This window comes from Hemicordylus capensis, chromosome 2, assembly GCF_027244095.1.
Source record: "Hemicordylus capensis ecotype Gifberg chromosome 2, rHemCap1.1.pri, whole genome shotgun sequence".
Lineage (NCBI taxonomy): Eukaryota > Metazoa > Chordata > Lepidosauria > Squamata > Cordylidae > Hemicordylus > Hemicordylus capensis.
In genome coordinates this window covers 141,251,732-141,271,767 of record NC_069658.1, presented here as the reverse complement: position 1 = coordinate 141,271,767, position 20,036 = coordinate 141,251,732, and the positions used below count along the sequence as shown (strand labels likewise).

At 44.1% G+C, this 20,036-nt stretch overlaps 2 protein-coding genes across 4 annotated transcripts in view; one reads left to right on the top strand and one right to left on the bottom strand.

Annotated features, from left to right (window-relative positions):
- Positions 1–1,658, bottom strand: part of RNF170 (ring finger protein 170) — a 38,420-nt gene extending 36,762 nt beyond the window's left edge. Inside the window, exon 1 of one of the 2 annotated variants that reach the window (XM_053289426.1) lies at positions 1,413–1,658. The gene's annotated coding sequence lies outside the window, so the exon portion shown is untranslated. Of the gene's footprint in view, positions 1–1,032; positions 1,392–1,412 lie in introns of those variants that run through there. The other variant, XM_053289427.1, reaches the window with a different exon arrangement.
- The window catches only part of HOOK3 (hook microtubule tethering protein 3), a 79,112-nt gene continuing 60,551 nt past the window's right edge, over positions 1,476–20,036 (top strand). The window contains exons 1-2 of one of the 2 annotated variants that reach the window (XM_053289424.1): positions 1,476–1,897; positions 18,473–18,558. In XM_053289424.1, coding sequence (XP_053145399.1) covers positions 1,841–1,897; positions 18,473–18,558 — 143 coding nt within the window. In that variant the 5' untranslated portion in view covers positions 1,476–1,840. Of the gene's footprint in view, positions 1,898–15,154; positions 15,175–18,472; positions 18,559–20,036 lie in introns of those variants that run through there. The other variant, XM_053289425.1, reaches the window with a different exon arrangement.

Here is a 20,036-nt window from a genome sequence, read left to right as displayed (position 1 = left end):
TGAGTGCCAGGAGTCAAAATAGACTTGACAGCACACTTTACCTTTACGTATGAAAACTATAGATGACAGGCACCAATGTCTCTCCCACAGTGGAGAACTGTTACTTCTAAGATGATGTGTATTATGACTGGAGTATATTATCTAAACTAACAAAGAATATACTTCCTACTCCAGAACCTTTGCTTTCACTCATATTCAAGTTTAATTGGTTAATCAAACAATTAAAATTAAAATTATCAACTAAACAGCCCTAAAATTCACCAATTAAAATAAATTACTACAGTGTTTCAGATGGCTATAGATAACTAATCTCAGTTACAACATGAATTCCCAAGTTGCTGCATGTATCAAATAAAATCGAAGAAATCTCTCAATTCAGGTGTCAGATATTATCTGGTTTAACAGACAAAGGCTATCAACATTATGTCATTTCAAGCCCCACTGAAATGAACCCAAGGTTGCACAATGGCAGAGTTCCTATCAATGCAATTTGTGCAGGTGAACTTCCCAATGGACTGTGTCCCATGATAATTAGTATATGTGCGTTTGAGATAGAGAGGCAGAGTACCATTAGTATTTCCCACCTTGGACACTAAAGGGGGCGGCGGTCATAGGGAGGGGGAGACGACAGAGTGAGAGGCAAAGTTATACAAAGGATGAATGCATTCGCGATTCAGGATGAAGGAAATTCTTCCAGGTTAATCCAGAATAGGAGTTTCATTTTATGCTGGCACACTGCAAAGCAACACAGCAGCACCTCCAAAAAACAGACGTCCTCCAAGTTTCTCACAGATGACATACAACTCCGCAATACACAGACCAGAGCCAACTTCATTCAACGTTTCCCCTTTCCACACCCCACAGGGGAGCATTTCGCCCCACCTTAGGGTACGTTTACAGTTAAGACTCTGGACAACAGTCTCGGAGTAAACGAAGCCTCTTCCGCCCGGTCCCCTCCCCTCACTGCCAACACACTAAGCGAGTAAACGGGCCCCCGTTCCCTTCAGTGCATCCCGCACACCCCCTACTCACACGTTGGCGGCTACTGAAATTACTGTCGGGAGTCAGCGAACGCCGGGCACGTGTGAAGGGAAACTCAAATGCCGCCGCCGCCGCCCCCTGCGGAGGCTGCCTTCCCAGCCTGGAGACCCCGAGCTAGGAGCGAGCCAAACAAAGAGCGTACGCCGAGGGGAGCACGGGGGAGAAGGCCGGGTGGGTGGGGAGCTGTCCCGAACCACGCGGGGAGCAGGGCAGGGCATTTCGAGAAGGGAGCTCCCTGGGGGTGGGGGGCTGCGTGCGCCTCCAGGGGGGCGAGGGGAGCTCAGCTGGCCGCTGAGAAGCAGGGCGTGAGCAGGGACGCGGCGGCGGCGACGGCAGGGCGAGCGGCCACTCTCTTCCTCCCTCCCCAGTACCTCAGTTCCTGCCAGGAGCAAGGAAGGCCTCACGGTAGCAGCGACTGGAGAGGCGGCGGCAGTGGCTCTGCTGTGCCCAGCCGGCCAGCCAACCCCGGCTCTGCTCCGCCCCGTTCGCCCTCAGCGTGCCTGAGCGAGGCGGGCCTCTCGGGCAGCGGGCGCCTGCGCGGTGTGTGCCGGTGCCAGCGGAGCGGGCGGATCCCGGCAGGCCCGGTGACGTGTCTGCGCCACAGCAGCCCCGTCCGGCTCTGCCGGCCTGGGTTAGGGGGAAAAAAGAAGAAGAAGAAGAAAGAGGCGGCGGCGGCGGCGGCGGCGGAGATAAAAGGGTGCAACGGGGAGGCGCCTCTCGTCGACGACTCCGCTTCCAGGTCTAGACAGTCGTCGCTGGGTCTCCGCCGCCGGGACGAGAGCGTCGCTCGGCCTGCACCATGTTCAACGTGGAGAGTCTAGAGCGGGCCGAGCTCGGGGAGAGTTTGCTTACCTGGGTGAGTGGCCACCAAGGCAGGCACAGCCGGGGACTTGCTGCTGCTGCTGCTCAGGAGCTCCTTCGTTCTCCTCTGGGCCTGGGGCTTCCCTTCCCTAGGAATGCTGGATGCCTGCCCTGGGGTGGAGGTTTCCTTTTGTTGCTGCTTTTTAGCCTCCCACCGAAATTTCGGCCCTGTCATGCCCAGAGCTGGTCTCTGTTTCCAGCCTTCTGCTTTTCGGAGTGTTTCTGTGTTGATTGTCCACCAGTTTTCTCCCCCCCCCCAGCATGGTTATGGGCCTCATCCCCCTTCCCCATTATGTTTAATGTGAGGTGTATGCCTAAGCCTGTATCATCATTGTATGTTTGCTCAGAAGTAAGTGCTGCTGAATTCAATAGTAGTGATTTGCCGGGGGGGGGGTGTACTTAAAATGTGAAGTGTGGCTGTGGCACCTTGGTGTTTAAAAACACCTGTGTTATAAAGGTGTGCTTCAGATGACACGCCCGGTTTTGATGCTGTGCTGCATGTGAAAAGACCCTGTACAACTCTGCTGTGGTTAGGTTTCTGCTTTCTTTGTTTTTCTGTCTTCCATCATTAATGTCATCGGGTTGGGAGCTTTTAAAGGCCTTCATCATTTCACAACCTTGCAGCTTTGGTTTAAATGGCTGTTCTTCAAGTCTCTGAAAACTCCTTCTTTAGAGATCATACATATGGGAAACCTGCCAGTTGTGACTACCAGTGCTATAATTTTCACCCAGTCCTGCTTTCTGCGTCATTTGGAAAGGTACTACTTAGGATCTATTAATGTGGGGAAACTAAAGCATTTATTAGCAGGTGTTTACAAACTTGATTTGAAGTCTGTTCCAAGCACTCTGGTACCTGTGCTATTTATCAAATGGGGAATGGAAAGCTGTCACCACACCCCGTTGTAATCTAAAATCAACTTGGATCTCCAGCATTCCATTTTAGGGTAGCTTTTTGTGAGTATTTTGGGCTTTGGGTGGTAATTCTCAAAAAGCCATTTTTTGTTGACTTGACCAATAGAGGTCAAGAAAGAGATGGTATGTCTCTATATACATCTTCTTCTTGGTATGTACCAAAGTGTCATGGAGGAAGAAAATAAGGCAAACCTATCTAACAACTCATAACACTGTTATTGCTGATTCTATCTGTATACTTGTAGTGGTTTTCTATACTGCTTTGCACGAAGCTATGGATGTTCACAAAACATAACTTGCAGATGGCTGATGTCTTGTCAAAACAGTGGTCAACCTGGTTGGTTCAACGAAACAAAATTAATGTTTCAAGCATTTCAGCCATAAGGAACAATGGGGAAATTCAAAACAACCCATTGTTCCCATGTGTAGCTCCTAGGGACACCAAAGTGGGTTGGGTAGTGGGGCATGATCGGTGCTAGCTATCACCAAACTCGCAAAAGAAATGGGCAAGCAGGCGTTGGGTTCCTATGGGGGTTTGGGGGAAAGGTTAAAATTTTGTTGCAAAAGCAGCACGCTTATCAGCAAGCATAGCCATAAGCTCAACTAGAGCAACTTCAGCCACATTTTGACTGCATACACCTTGCACTGTAGATTGCAGAGCAGTGAGTGAAGCACAGGTTAGTCTCAAGGCCAGACATGGAGCTCATCACAACAATTGCCAATAAATATTACACACACACACACACACACACACAGAGCTGCCACTGTCTATTTCTCACCACAAAACAAACAAAATTTCACAAACAAAACAAACCACAACTCAAGGAAGGAAGGCACCCAAGTTCTGCGACCTTTGTCATTCTGAGATCAAGTGAAACCAAATAGTTATAGCAGCAATAGCACAGCATATTATACTTGGTGCTGAGAAAACAAAATCAAACCTTTGATTCCTTCCTCCTCAGGGGCGTAACTATAATAGGGCAAGGGGAGACAGTTGTCTGGGGCTCACTGCCTGGGGGGGGCGGCCCCAGAGGCAAGTCACATGACTTACTCCCCCAGCCGCACACCCACCCGGGCTTCCTTCAGTTGTAGTCATCCTCCAAAATTGATGTGAGTGTTAAGACCTGGAGCTACCAGAACAGCATTTCTTTCTCTAGTACCATTAAATGACTTGCATTGTGCACAGTTTACAAAACCCTTAAAAAAATAATTTAGGATGATGTTCTGTTGTGGCACACAGGAGACAGATATGAAATTTTTACTATTTTTTTTGTTACCACTATTCAGCCTCATTTAAGATTTCTTTACTTCATGAGCTGAGCTTCAGTGAGGGGGGTGCATTTTAAAATCTTGTCTCTGGGCCCACTCAAACCTTGCTACGCCCCTGTTCCTCCTGATCTATTGTTTACAAAAGAGGCAGACTACAAGGCTTCCCTCTGCCTCCCAGTCCCTTTGAATATATTTTGAAACTCTCTCTTTTTGTATTCATCCCTCCTGCCAATGGGGGCACAGTTGCCTATAACAACACTGATTTGTATGATAACAAGCCAACCAAGAAGCAAGGAGGTTGCAAGCCAATCGGGAGCCAGTTCCAGTAAACCAATCAGCAAGGGAAAAACAGGTTTCCAAAATGGAGCTCAAAACATAGAAATGTTTCAATCAAAACAGGATTGTTTTGTTCTGAGCTCGAAAGATGCACTTTATTCAAAGGGCATCTTATTTCAAGCTTGAAACACTCGAAACGGTCTGTTTCAAGTTGAAATGTTTCAACGTCCAAACTTTTTGCACATCCCTATGTGAAGCCTTGTTGCAACACCCTGGCATATAGTACTTCAGAAGATAACATTCCCATTGTGAGGGGGAGGTAAACTAACTCCAAGAATGCATGTCAGGGTTGTCTGTTCTTTTGTGGATAAAATGTTCTTGATTATCACTTCAATCCAGAAATCTGGCACAGTTGTGCTTAAACCAGTTCAAGTGTATTGACTGCACTTGGGCTATATAATCTATGCATTATTTGCTCTTGAGGATTATCTAGACGCATTTCAAACTGGCTTCCAGGCTGGCTGTGGGGTGGAGACTGCCTTGGTCAGCCTGATGGATGATCTCCAATTGGGAATTGACAGAGGGAGTGTGACTCTGTTGGTCCTTTAGGATCTCTCGGTGGCTTTCAATACTGTTGACCATAGTATCTTTCTGGAACGTCTGAGGGGATTGGGGGTGGGAGGCACCACTTTGCTGTGGTTCCACTCCTACCTCACGGGCAGATTCCAGATGGTGACTCTTGGAGACTGTTGTTCATCAGAATCTGAACTTTCATATGGTGTCCCTCAGGGCTCCGTATTGTCTCCGATATTGTTTAACATCTACATGAAACCGCTGGGAGAGATCATCAGGAGATTTGGTGCAGGGTGTAACCAATATGCTGAAGACAACCAAATTTTTTTTTTCCATGTCAACATCATCAGAGAAGGCATAACCTCCCTGAACGCCTGCCTGAAGGCAGTAATGGGCTGGATGAGGGATAACAAACTGAGTCTTAATCCAGATAAGATGGAGGTGCTAATTGTGTGGGGTCGGAACTCAGGAGATGATATTGATCTGCCGGTTCTGGATGGGGTCAGGCTCCCCAAGAAGGAACAGGTGCACAGTCTGGGGGTGCTTCTGGATCCGAACCTTTCCCTGGTGTCCCAGGTTGAGGTGGTAGCCAGAGGTGCTTTTTATCAGCTTTGGCTGATACGCCAGCTGTGTCCGTTTCTTGAGATAAATGACCTCAAAACAGTGGTACGTATGCTGATAACCTCTAGGCTGGATTACTGCAATGCGCTCTATGTGAGGCTGCCTTTGTATGTAGTCCAGAAACTGCAGTTGGTTCAGAGTGCGGCAGCCAGGTTGGTCTCTGGGTCATCTAGGAGAGACCATATCACTCCTGTGTTGAAGGAATTGCACTGGCTGCCGATAGGTTTCTGGGCAAAATACAAGGTTCTGGTTATTACCTATAAAGCCCTAAACAGCTTAGGCCCTGGGTATTTATTCATTCATTCATTCATTCGATTTCTATACCACCCTTCCAATAATGGCTCAGGGAGGTTTACACAGAGAACGTCTTCTTTAAGAGAACATCTTCTTCTTCGCCATGAGCCCCACCGTCTGCTAAGATCATCTGGAGAGGTTCACTTGTGGCTGCCGCCAACTTGTCTGATGGCTGCTTAGGAATGGGCAGGGGCTGCAATGGAACTTCTCCGTTACAGCCCCTGGACTTTGGAATGTGCTCCCTGTTGAAATAAGAGCCTCCCCATCTCTGGCAACTTTTAAAAAGGCACTGAAGACACATTTATTCACCCAGGCTTTTAATTGGATTTCTAGTTTTAAATAATGTTAATACTGGGTTTTAAATGTTTTTAATCTTTTCAATTATTTTAATTGTAAACCGCCTAGAGATGCAAGTTTTGGGTGGTATCAAAATATTTTAAATAAATAAATTAGTCAAGAATACATTGTCAGTTGTTTCTAGCACTGTATTCTGCTTGAGGATTAAAATCACATGGAGACTCGAGAAGTATTTTGCCCAGTTAAAAACTGAAGTCACATTGATTTCAAGTAATTGTAGGTATGCCTACTTTTCTCTATATTCTGTTCTTATTTATGCCACAATATTTTATTTCATTTGGCTGCCTGACATATGGGTAACTACTTAAGACTTTTAAGAGCTATTGTTTGCAGTTGGCTTATTTAGTGTACAGAATCAACTGACTTATTCTGAAGATTCTTCAGTAAATATTCTGGAGATTCCCAGTAACCCTGGGTCCCCCAGAGATCTGTACTCGTACCGGTCCTTTTTAATTTATTCATAAATGATCTAGAAGCAGGGGTAAGCAGTGAGGTGGCCAAATTTGCAGATGATACCAAACTATTTAGGGTAGTGAAATCCAAAACAGTTTGTAAGGAGCTCCAAAAGGATCTCTCCAAACTGGGTGAGTGGGTGACAAAAATGGGGAATGCGGTTCAATGTTGGCAAGTGTGAAGTGATGCACAATGGGATGAAAAACCCCAACTTCAAGTATACGCTGATGGGATATGAGCTGTCGGTGACTGACCAGGAGAGGGATCTTGGGGTCATGGTGGACAGCTCGTTGAAAAGGTCGACTCAATGTGCGGCAGCTGTGAAAAAGGCCAATTCCATGCTAGGGATCATTAGAAAGGGGATTGAAAATCAAAATGCTAATATTATAATGCCCTTATACAAAGGTTTGGTGTGGCCACCCCTGGAGTAATGTGTACAATTCTGGTCACCGTATCTAAAGCTAATTCTGCTAACTTGGCAAAGTGGAACCTTTTGACATGGTGATTCTCTTGATTTAGCAGGGGGAGAGGAACTGGCCCTATCCACCTCCAGCACAGTACCTCCAGTGACTATTGCTAGTGTTGATTTCATGTTTCTTTTTAGATAACCCTTTGGGGACAGGGATCCATCTTATCTTATTTATTTGTTATTTCTCTGTGTAGATCGCTCTGAGCCATTTTTGGAAGGGCAGTATATAAATCGAATAAATAAAATAAAAAATAATAAAGAAGGACATTGTAGAACTGGAAAAGGTGCAGAAGAGGGCAACCAAGATGATCAGGGGCCTAGAGCACCTTTCTTATGAGGCAAGGCTACAAAACCTGCGGCTTTTTAGTTAGAAAAAAGATGACTGCAGGGAGACATGATAGAGGTCTATAAAATCATGCATGGTGTGGAGAAAGTGGATAGAGATAAATTCTTCTCCCTCCCACATAACACTAGAACCCGGGGTCATCCCATGAAATTGATTGCCAGGAAATCTAGGACTGACAAACAGAAGTACTTTTTCACAAAACGCATAATCAGCTTGTGGAATTCTCTGACACAAGATGTGGTGACCGCCAACAACCTGGATGGCTTTAAGAAGGATTTGGATAACTTCATGGAGGAGAGGTCTATCATCGGCTGCTAGTTGGAGGGCTAAAGGCCACCTCCAGCCTCAAAGGCAGGATGCCTCTGAGTACCAGTTGCAGGGGAGTAACAGCAGGAGAGAGGGGATGCCCTTAGTTCCTGCCTGTAGGCTCCCAGTGGCATCTGGTGGGCCACTGTGTGAAACAGGATGATGGGCCTCGGGCCTGATCCAGTAGGGCTGTTCTTATGAAGGCAATGCACACTGTGAGCCTGATCCATTTGCCATTTTATTTTATTTGGCCTGATATTACTACCGTCATTACTATATGGAAGGGGGAGGAAACAACATGTAAAAACCATATCCTCCTCTAACTTTACCCCAACTAACAGGATCCAGTCAACAAAAATGGGAGTCTGCAATTCTGCTTGCCGCATTTGTTATGGTGAGTGCTCTGCTCTCCTCTGGCAAGTTTTTCAAGCCCCAATCTTCCTTGAAATTTTCAAGCTAGTGATAGGTATCATCCCTAAAGTTGGTTTGTGTTTCAGAGGTGCTCAGAGCATGACAGAGAAAGAGGAGGCGAGACCTCCTTTTCAGCTTGGAACGGGAGAAGGGAGCAGATTCTCCCACTGTTGTGATAGTCTTCCAAAACCCTTGGGCAGTGTTTTCTCTATTTTTTTCATCTGTGTGCGGAATGAATTTTGTTCTGGGCGGCAGTATCAAGGCAGTGTGCGCACACATACATTCAGAGTGGGGCATTCGTGATTGAACCTGAGTGGGATCTAAAATTAACTGAGTGGACGTCAAAAATCTTGTAAGTGTGTGCACGCCTTAGAGTGAACACTGCCCTTGGAACATCTCTGAAGTACAACACAATTGTGAGGAATGTTCTGCCCCCTTTCCAGCTCCAGAGTTTGGAGGAAGGCTGGGGCTTGTGTATGCACTTTGTTCCTGTTGGTTTATTCCAACAACTGTGCTAGACTTCTGAGTAGGGATGTGCCCGAAATGTATTCGGTGCCTGCGGGGGTAGTACTTTAAGGGCGGGGGAGGGTGTACTCACCACTCCCGACGCGTTTCCCCTGCCGGTGCTCTGTTACTTGTAAGCCCCTCCTCCTGCCGCCCCATTTCCCTCATCGGCCGGAAGTAGCGACCACGCGTGCGCCCATTGTGTGCGTGCATGCAGGGGGCGCACGCGCAGTTGCCACTTCCGGCCGATGAGGGAAATGGGGTGGCAGGGAGGAACGCTGCTGCCCTGAGGGGCTTACAAATAACAGAGCGCCGGCGGGGGAAATGCAGCGGGAGGGGTGAGTACACCCTTCCCCGCCCTTAAAGTACCACCCCTGCCAGTGCCGAAACGCAGAACCACCCCCACCCCCACTTTATAATGGCCTCCGAAATGTTTTGGGCTCAAGCCTACTTCTGAGCACCTCCAAAGCTCAGTGTAGTACAGTACAACTATGGGGAGAATCCCCGCCTCCTTCTACAGCTCCAAAGGCAATGCATTTTCCCTGACCTCATATGGTTTATCAGATGTAGTATGAGTCCAGAGACAAGACTGTACCCTTATGGATGCTTGGAGTGGGACTCTGGTTAATTTTTAGAGAGAGACCTTTCCTCAGTCACAAGGTAGGTACTGAGGTTGCTTTTTCAATTATTTGCAAAGGTGGCATGCTTGGTTAGTCTTAGAGGTTATGATGGAACACAGAGATGAAAGTAGTCGGGTATGTTGATTCCAGGATGTTCAAGGCCTAGTAATCGTACTCAATAGGTCAGAAGGTCACCGAGACCAGTACAGACTTTGGAGCACCAGTAGAATGTGCTTCTGATGATCTGCAGAAACTGGAATGTTCAAACTGTTAATTGAGGAGAGGCCCACAGAGTACAAATACAAAGATCAGATTTGAAAGAACAATTGTAAAGTGGTATGCATTTTGCAGTGAAACTAAACAGCTAAATGAATTGGAACTCCAGCATACTTATATCCAAGCTTGCACATGGTCTGGGAACCTCCTAGAGATGTGACATTTAAGATCAACTAACCTATCGGTTATCTTGACAGGTTTTGACATGACCTTTGTGCTTCTCATATGACTGATTCATGCAGTATAATTGAAATGTATGCCAAGAAAGATATTTATTTTTATTGTATGGAAGCAAAATATTGATTTAAAAAGATCAGGCGGCTATTCACATGATTGTAGGAAATTGGGCTAGCCTCCGCTAGCCCGATTTCCTACAATCGTGAGAACCACCGGGCTCGGCTACAAGCCCCGTGATTCTTGAGCGGGTAACCTGCTCAAGTAGTGCACCCCTTAAACCGGGTTAGCGAAGTGAGTGCTCCGCAAACCCGGGTTTTGGGATTGTTTGGGGATTTTTGGGATTGTTTGGGGATTTTTGATTAGCGCTGCAGCTAATCACGAGTAGACCCCCAGCGGGAGGCTGAAAAGCAGGGCATACTGGAGCTTCCGGGGGCCGTGCGGCCCCTGAATTCCCCAGCTGGCTCCGTCAGGGAGCCAGCAGTTGTGTGGGCGTCCAATCCGGCCGCCCATGGCTCCTGCCCTGCTTAGCTTTTTTTTATTTTTTAAGCTTACTTTACTTTATTACAGTCAACAGCCTCTCAATACAACAAAACCACACAAAAAACTATACATCACATCAGTGGCATCAAAAGAAACTGCAATAGGAACAATACAATAAGAGTATCATACATAAGAAAATTTTCAATAAATAAAATCTGTTCACCCTCCTAATATACTATGCCCGCGTCTAGCTTCTCAACAAATCTTCTGCGAAGTTTACTTGCAATACAAAGAAACTTGGCAACTCTTGCAGAGATGAAATCATCCAAGTCTGCAAGTAAAAACTCCACGTTCTCCTGGCCTGAGGTCAATCTGCGATCTCTTAAAAGGGGAGAAATTAATTCTTCTCTTAGCTCCTTATAAAAACAACAATTCAACAACACATGTTCAGTAGATTCAACCTCTCCCGCATGACACGGGCATAATATCTGGAGATAGGGGATTTTCTGGAATCGCCCTTCCAGGACAGCAGAAGGAAGGGCATTGAGTCTGGCCGCAGTCATTGCTCTACGATGTTCAACAAAGAATAGCTTTATCAAGTATCTAGCTGGGAGCCGTCTATCAATTTGGGCCCCCATAAAAACCCCAGATCTTATTTTACTAGAATCCTCCTGCCTGGCAATGTCCATTATACGTTGGTTTATGGCGTCAGAAGCCTTCTCGAGGCCCATCTGTCTTATCACCGAAAATGAAAAACCCAACCTGCTTAATCTATTCTCAATGACCCATTTCCATTGAGTCTTAAAAGAATCTTCTAGGACTAGCGGGGCAAGCCCATCAGGGCAGAAAAACAACTTAAGCCAAAAACTGAACATGGCCTTCCAAATTCTGGCCTCAACGGTAGGCCAGCCCACTTCCAATCTGAGGCATGCGTTGGGGACAGACTGAATGACTCTCAGTATACCCCTGAGGAATTTAGTTTGAACAATTTCCATCCTCCCAAAGTTAGTGTAGGCGCCCATCTGCACACCCACCATAAGTAGGTGGTCCTTTTCAGGTGGTCCTTGAAAAGTTCAAGGACCACCTGAACTGATTGGGCACGTTTTCTGGTATACAAAGAATGGATTGCCGTGGCAACTCTTTGGGTGTTGAGATTTACATAATCCCTATGGGCAGCGAAACTCTTGTTTGCTTGCAGGACCCATCATAAATATTTAAATTGCCTCACTTGCTCCAATTTATGACCATTTAAGGACCAAGTACAATTTCTAGGTCTGTTTGAGAAAACCATAATTTTGGTTTGTCATAATTTATGGATAGCTCCTGGGTGGTAAAATAATCTGCCAACGCCCATAACGCTCTTTTGAGACCAATTTGAGTTCTTGAAACTAATGCGGCATCGTCCGCATAAAGTAAAACATTAACGTGTCTGCCAGCTAATTTAGGCGGATGGAACTCTAGTTTCTTCATGTGAGTGACTAGGGAATTAATATAAAAATTAAATAGCATAGGGGCCAAAATGCCCCTTGCCGAACCCCCGTCTCGTGATAATCGGCCTCGTCACCTGGCCTCTGTTGTTAAGCCAGACCTGCTTAGCTTTACAAACAGAGTCTCACTGATCGTGAGACCCGGCTCAAGCGCTAAATCTTGCTTTTCTATTATGATGGATTCATATTTCTTGCAGAAACCAGTACTTGAAGCATTTACAAAATAACTGAATGTAAGCTGGTAAAGTTAATGGGAAAAGTAACCTGCTAACATATGAAATGGTATATGGTTGATAACCAAAACCACCAGCAAGAGACACTTCTAAAATAGTTTATCTGACTTAGAGTTCAATCCTGCATATTTGAACTGTAGGTAGGTCACAAATATCTGCCTGTATACTGCCTTGGGATATGCCTATATGAAAGGTGATGTATAAATATAACCATAAAGGAGAAAAACATTTCTAACTTAATTGAAGCAGTTATATTTTTAAAATATACTTGTAAGCTCTCATTGAATTATATTTAAAGGGCCTACACAATCAAGGTTGTAATTGAAACAAAATATGTCGGCTTGATGCTTGTCTGGTTTTTCATTTGATCGTGGGGGAAATGAATATATATTCGCTTATAGAATTTAGTAAGTTGTAGGAAAGAAAAGGATTTTTCTTCTCATATTCTTTGCTTGGTAGCAGTGGTAGAAATTATTAAAAGAGAGTTTATGTGGTGTATGTCCACTACAGGGCTCAACAATTTTCAGGTGCCAGCTCACCATAGTGCATAGAAATGTAAGCATAGCACGTAAGTCCACCTTAGAGAGCCCTTTCTTCTGTATGATCCCCATAGCACATTGAGATCATCTGGAGAGGTTTGTCTCCAGTTACCACCGGTACATCTAGTAGCGACTCGGAACTGGGCCTTCTCTGTAGCTGCTCCTGGCCTATGGAATGCACTTTCGGCAGATATCTGTAGCTTAGGCTCGCTGTTGGCCTTTAAGAGAGCCCTAAAAACATACTTGTTTGGCCTGGCCTTCCAAGGTTTTTAAATTGTTTTAAAGTATTTAAATTGATTTTAAATTGTTTTGAATTGTTGTAAAATTGTTTTTATATTGTTTTAAGCAGTGTGTTTTAAATGATGTTTGTTTTATGTCTTTTTAAACTTGTGCACCGCCCAGAGCCTTTGGATGGGGCAGTCTATAAATGTAATAAATAAAATAAGTCTATGCAATATACAGTCTATCCACCATATAAGATAATGGAAGAGTAGGCAAGCAAGGCAGAGTCAGTTGCTCCCTCCTCCTGGTTACATTGGTCCATCACCTGCCTAAGCCAGATGGATGCAACCAGGAGGAGGAATGAACAACTCGCCCCTACTTTGCTCACGCCTCTTCCTGGTTGCTTCCACCTGGCTTAGGCAGGTGATGGATGGATGCACCAGGAGGAGGAGGAGGAGTAGGTAGACAAGGCTGAGGCAAGTAAGATGGTATGTCCATCCCCACCCCATGGAGCAAAGGGTGTTGCTGGAGTCTAGCAGTGAGTCTGTGTCCCCATGGATTGGAAGGCAACCTGGCTCCTGCACTTTCGGGCTGGGTCCTAGAGCCAGAGATTTGTCACAGTCTGGTCTAATACACATCAGATTTAGGTATTCTCGAGCATTGCTCAGTTAGTCAGTTCAGAAGAGTTTTTTTTGTTTCATCATCATCATCATCATCATCATCATCATCATTATTATTATTATTATTATTATTTTACATTTATATCCCACTCTTCCTCCAAGGAGCCCAGAGTGGTGTACTACATACTTAAGTTTCTCCTCACAACAACCCTGTGAAGTAGGCTAGGCTGAGAGAGAAGTGACTGGCCCAGAGTCACCCAGCTAGTATCATGGCTGAATGGGAATTTGAACTTGGATCTCCCCGGTCCTAGTCCAGCACTCTAGCCACTACACCACGCTTGCTCCTATATTATATACCTATATTGCAATTATGGGTGCAATCTAGAGAGGCAGACACCATGTATGTACAGTTAAACTTGCTGCTGAATAGCCTAAATGACCCTTTGCACCTACTCAGTCACAATGCTTCTGCAGTTAAAAAAAACAAATCTTGAACAATGAGCTTAGAGGGGCTTGCTGGTAAAGTTGGTGGGGGGAACCCTTTAAGTGCCAAAGAACTAGGAATATTCTACAGAATGCATGCATATGGAGGTTTTCTGGCCGTCGGTATGTCCAGGGCTCAGGAAATCCACTAGTCTACTTCTCTGTGATGAGTGAAAGTGATGCCTGAGAAGTGAAAAAAAAATCCTTATGAGTAATGTACCAACATAGCTCAGAACCCCCAACAAGTAAAAATATCATTTCGGCTGGTGAACAGAGCCAATATTTCTTGACTCGTGTTATGTCTGTCTACATCAGGCCTGCTCAACTCTGGCCCTCCAGCTGTTTTTGGACTACAACTCCTATAATCCCCAGCCACAGTGGCCAGTAGCCAGGGATTGTGGGAGTTGTAGGCCAGTACTCTTATATGTAGCAGTGGGAGAGCAATTATCCCTGTTCAACCCAGTACAGCATATTTCTAGTGGCTGTTGCTGGTGTTTACCTTGTATTCAGTGTTCCCTCTAAGATATGTGCACGCTCATACATTTTTTAAATGTCCGCTTAGTTCATTTTAGATCCCGCTCAGGTTGAATCAGGAAGGCGCCACCCTGAATGCATGTGCTCACACGCTGCCTTGATACTGCCACCCAGAACAAGTCTAATTCCTCACACAGATGAAAAAAATTAGAGAGAACACTGCTTGCATTATTTTTGAAAATAGAATAGTTATTTGATAATATATTTTTATGTAAACCATTTTGAGAACACGTTGAAAAGCAGTATATAAATATTCGTTGTTGTAGCAGCAGATTGTGTTAAGGACAGAGAAGCATATTTTTCTTGTTTGAAAATCATACTCCTGTTAAACTTTGAGCTACTTTGTATGTGTATCTAGTGTTAACCTTTTATCTCTTCTCCCAGGCTTACTTGTCTAGAGGTACACCTAGGTAATTTTGGAGCCTGGACCTAAAGGCCTTTGGAGGCACCCCCCAGTACCACCACTGCAAGTTAAGCACCATCACTCTGCACACACAGAAACACACAATCTTTTTAACACGTGGGTTCCTGAGAGCACAAACAGCAACTGCACTCACAAGAATGTAAGAATATAAAAAGGTATATTTATGCAAAGGTGCATTAGCAGAAACATTTCAACACACAACTTAACATATTCCCATCCCACATATTTCTTTCCTCACTCCCTCCTTTGTCTCTAAAGCAGAAGTCACACCTGGCACAGGTCACAGTCACGCTTGGCCGTGACCACATCACCTGGGACAGACTAAAGACGATTTGGGGGCCCCCAGGGAGTGTGGAGTACATGGACTTCTGCCCGGAAGTCCAGGGGTAAGAGTGCCTCTGTACTTGTCATTAATTATAAGGGGGAATTGCTCTTTGATACTACTAAAAGTAACTTTTTGATTACTTAGGCAAGAAAATGAGTTAAGCGTCTTAAAATGCTTGTAAAACCGTCCATGTCAAACCCAAGCGCTCTAACCTGTTTGTGAACATTTTAAGAACTGGTTAGGGTGGATTAAATGATCAGTAGGTTAACAGGCTTGTTCAGCTGAAACACTTTCTACATGAAACAATTGAGCGCTTGAATATACATGGGCAGGCTCAAATTAGTCCTCCTATTTTTCTTCAGGGTGTTAACTTCCTGTGAATCTTTTGATTATTTTTATTCTCCAAGGGAATAGGAAATGTAGATTAGGAAACTTTACCTATAATTGCTTTAGAAAACCTGAAAGTACAGAGTTACTGTTTATGCACTTATGCCTTCTACACAGAAATTTCTATTTCTAAGATGGAAAGTTGTTTTCATTATGAGTATTGAAAGTAGTTAGTTTTCACGCAAGTTTTAAAAGCAGCTAGTTTACATTATAAAATGGGTCGATGTGCCTCAGATTTTATGAATTCTCAGATGTGAGTCCCTAGCATTCGCTCTATATGAAGCAGGAAGCAGATATTTGAGGTGCTTCCTCTTGATTTACAATCTGATGAGACCAAAAGTAGAATGAGATGTTAAAATGCATGTGGCTGCTGCTGAAAACAGCTTCCTACCTCTCCCAGCCATAATAGGGGAGTATGCTATAACAGTACGACAAAAGTCTACTAGTTTTTACTAAAACTAAAAAAGTCTACTGTGTTTACCTTGTTTACTGAGGTAAATTCTGCTAGAATTTACCTTTTGTGCTTTTGTCGTAAATCTTTTTCTCCCCTTCTCCATACCATTGGCTGCTGCTGGCCAAGGGTAAGAAAATTGACTGGCTGATATCCAGACTATATTGCTCTTGAGTAAGTAAAATAAAGTTGTGCTGTTGATTTAGTGTCGACTCCTGGCGACCACAGAGCCCTGTGGTTTTCTTTGGTAGAATACAGGAGGAGTTTACCATTGCCATCTCCCACGCAGTATGAGATGATGCCATTCAGTATCTTCCAATATCACTGCTGCCTGATATAGGGGTTTCCCATAGTCAGAGAAACATAGCAGCGGGGATTTGAACCAGCAAACCTCCTGTTCCCTAGGCAAGTTACTTCCCCGCTGCACCATTAGGTGGCTTTAGTCTTGTAGTCCTGTTGAAATTAAGTAGTCCTTTTAGAGTAACTCCTGGGTAGAGCTATTGAGAATTGTCAACCACTTAGTAATGACACCAAAGGAAAGTAGGCAGTTCTATACAGTTGCAATTTCTGGTGTCAGACATGTCTCAGGAATATCTTGTCCTTCTCCATGAATGTACAAAATAATATTGTCCCTAAATGTAGTTATATTCATATAGTAAAGTATTTTATACCTTCTTTTGACTGGGAATTGTTATGCCATTTTATAAAGGACACCAACTTTTCACCAGTTTGTGGTGTGCTAGGAGACATGCTAAAAATTCTGCCTATGCATAGTTTCGTCATGGAAAAATAAATAGAAAACAAAAACAATCTTTGAAACAGAAGTGACTACACAAAACAGATGTGAGGTGGAAAACTTTCCACCTACTTTTTTCCAAAATGGAAAGTTTTCTGGAACATTTCCCTATATTTTTTTCTCATTTCTAAAATTTCTATTTGGCTACTTGAAAAAAGGTGAGGGGAAACTCAAGTAGTTGGGTCCCCCACCCCCTGCACTGTATAAATAAGTCCAAAAACAACATGCCAAATCTAAGCACAATCTATTTATGGCATCAGGAAAATCTGTATAATTGTTTTGGGGAGGGGGGGAATTGCATGGGAAAATTTCCAAAATATTAACTAATAACTATAAAACTCACATCTCTGTGAACCATCCAAATCAAATCTTTATTGTTACGGTCATTCGACCAGCAAAACACAAAGTACAAAAGCTTTGTGAACCATTCTGGTAACTTTAATTACACAAAGATTATGCTGCCTTACTTTATAGGCCTGGTGCAGATGTATTGTTTCCAGTTTTCCTAACATTGATCTTTCTACTGTGCAAATACCCCTTTCCTTTCCATGGCTAGCTTAACAATAGGTGTAGTTTTACATCTGCATTGACACTAACCATGGTTAGTGCTAATGAGGATTGCATTCATTATAAAAGTATGAAATCAGGATTTGCAAATCCTGCTCACAAGGCAGTCTAGTAGTGTTAACCATGATTAGTACTGATGAGGATGTAATATTCTACTATAGCTAAAGCAAATCGTGGAAGGGAGAGGGAGCACAAGAGGCTGGCAGCATATTGCTAGACTCTCCAATAATTTACATTTTAGAAAATATATGTTATAATTGAGGGGTCCATTTAACATTGTATGGAATGCATCTCTGGTGTTATATAGTCTGTGCAGATCTTCACTGATTTTTATTGGGGGTAGAATCAATTGACCAAATTTGCTTTAGCAGTTCTTTGCAGTTATTGCAAGATGTGGATCAGGATGTGATTAACTCCACCTGTTACACTGCCAAAGGAAAACAAATCCCCATGTGACAGCAGGAGAAAATCTGAATGTGAAGGACTCTGAGACCTGATTTTCAGGAGGTCTGCAAGTTCCAGGGCCGGACTGGGGGCACTGAGAGGGCGGTGGAATGTGTGTGGGGAGGGCGCCGAGTTTTGAGCAGAATAGGTAATTAATGGTGAGAGTTGGGGTGCAGGGGCGCTGTGCGGGTAGAGCGCACCGGGAATATGCCCTGTTGCCCTGTGGGCCAGGCCGAGCCTGTCTGCAACTCTTCTTTAGGTGCTCTAGAGCAGAGTTTCTCAACGTGTAGGTCCCCAGATGTTATTGGACTTCAACTCCAATAATCCCCAGCCCCAGTGGCCTTTGGTTGGGAATTATGGGAGTTGAAGTCCAATTACATCTGGGGACCCATACGTTGAGAATCCCTGCTCTAGAGGCACTCTTTGTATAAATAAGATGAATTTGCAAAAGCACAAGTCCCTGTCCCAATAAACTCAGAATCTAGGGATAGATAAGAGAGAGTGACTTCCTGACAAGTCCCACTGTACCCTTATTTATAATTTGGGGTACTAATTGATGTCATGCATGTATGCTCTTGAGCTAAACTATTTACTATTGTCATTTCTTTGTGCTTTTTTTGAGGGGGGTAACAATCGCCTTGTGCCCTTTTGGAAATGCTTTGATGGTTTGGCATAACGTAGACTGGCTAAACTGTGGCTTTTTTCCTTTCTCAGATCCAGACATTCAATGTTGAAGCACCATGCCAGACTGTGGAAGATCTAACCAATGGTGTTGTGATGGCCCAAGTACTTCAAAAGATGTAAGAGTGTTTTGGGGGTTTGTTTTTAAAACAGTGGGTAGTTTCTTGAGAAGCACCTGTGCAAGCCTTTTCCCCTAGCCCTTCCTTACTGCAGCCCCTCCCTCAAAGCCATTCTTGAAGGTCAAGGGAGTGCCCCATTCAGAAGATGCCTCCACCTGGTTTCTAGGGGTTCATCCTCTCATGCCATAGCTGAAGGTCTCTCAAGCCTTTTGGAATGGCTTTTTGGAGGGAACAGGGCTGCAAGAAGGAAATGAGTGGGGGAAATTATTTGTCAGAGGGCAGCTCAGGATGCTGTTTGTTTGTTTGTTTGTTTATTTAATAAATACATTTCTATACTGTCCAAAATACAAGTTCTCTGGGCGGTTTCACTTTGTCTCACTTGTCCAATTTGTCTCACTTGTCCAATTCATTTTGTTTTTATGATCCTGTATATAATGTTAAAGTATGGTTCTTCTCAGCAATAAGCGTTATTAATGTGGATTATTCATGAACGTGTTTGCACATACTCCCAAAAACTAGTCCGTACTGGATTGCATCCTTAGGCTATTATTTATAGCTGTTGGTGTATGTGATGTTTTTACTGGTAACATATATGAGCAAAAAAGACAGGTCCCTGCTCAGAGGAACAATTTAAATTTTGACAGTACAGAGCTAAAAGAGGGACAAAAGGAAGAGGTAAATTTTTGTCCTTCAGGTTTATTATGCAAAATATATATGATATAAATATAGTTCTGTAATGGAAAAGATCTCAGGGCTGGAGTGGCTGAGTATTCATTAAAGAATATGGCTGTTCTTTGTAAGTAGCAGTGTTGATTTAGTTTACTGTACATTACGCTTTGTGTTAGCCTTTCAGTGTCATGACTGTGTCAAGGCAGTGTTGAGTAAAATGCTGTTGCTTGCGTAATATGCCTTCTGCAGTAAACAGAGGGGCTCTGTTTTCCTGCGGTGAAGTTCAGCATCTTTCAAGGACATTAATTTTGGTTGAGGATGATTAAATGGCAGGAGATTTTTCAATGCTTGAAGGTTCTTTGTGAAGCTATACAGATAATCTGTTGTGCACATCTTGAAAATTCTCTAATAATGTCCTGTCTTATAACCCGGTGAGTCTGTCATTCTGCCTCCTCCTTCCAAACAGACTTGCCAGTACAAGCTGGGAGAGATGCAGAAAGCTAATAGACTGTTGGGGGAACCTAGGTGAAAGCCCTTCCAAAATGCTGCTTCATCTTGAAGGGCATAATAGCCCATTTCCCTCTTGGTTGAAGGTAAAACAATGCTTTTGTTACTTCAGCAGCCCCTACATGAATCCTTGTGCATAGTTGATGCCAGTTTGCATGTTTAGCAATCAGCATTCCTAGAGAAAGGAGTCTGAGGCCAGGTGGGAATTGGTATAATGGCTGGTGTCACAAAAGCATTGCTTTCCCCTCAAAAAACATGGCCATGGAGATGGGGTGCAGTTGAATAGGACTGGAGAATGGAAG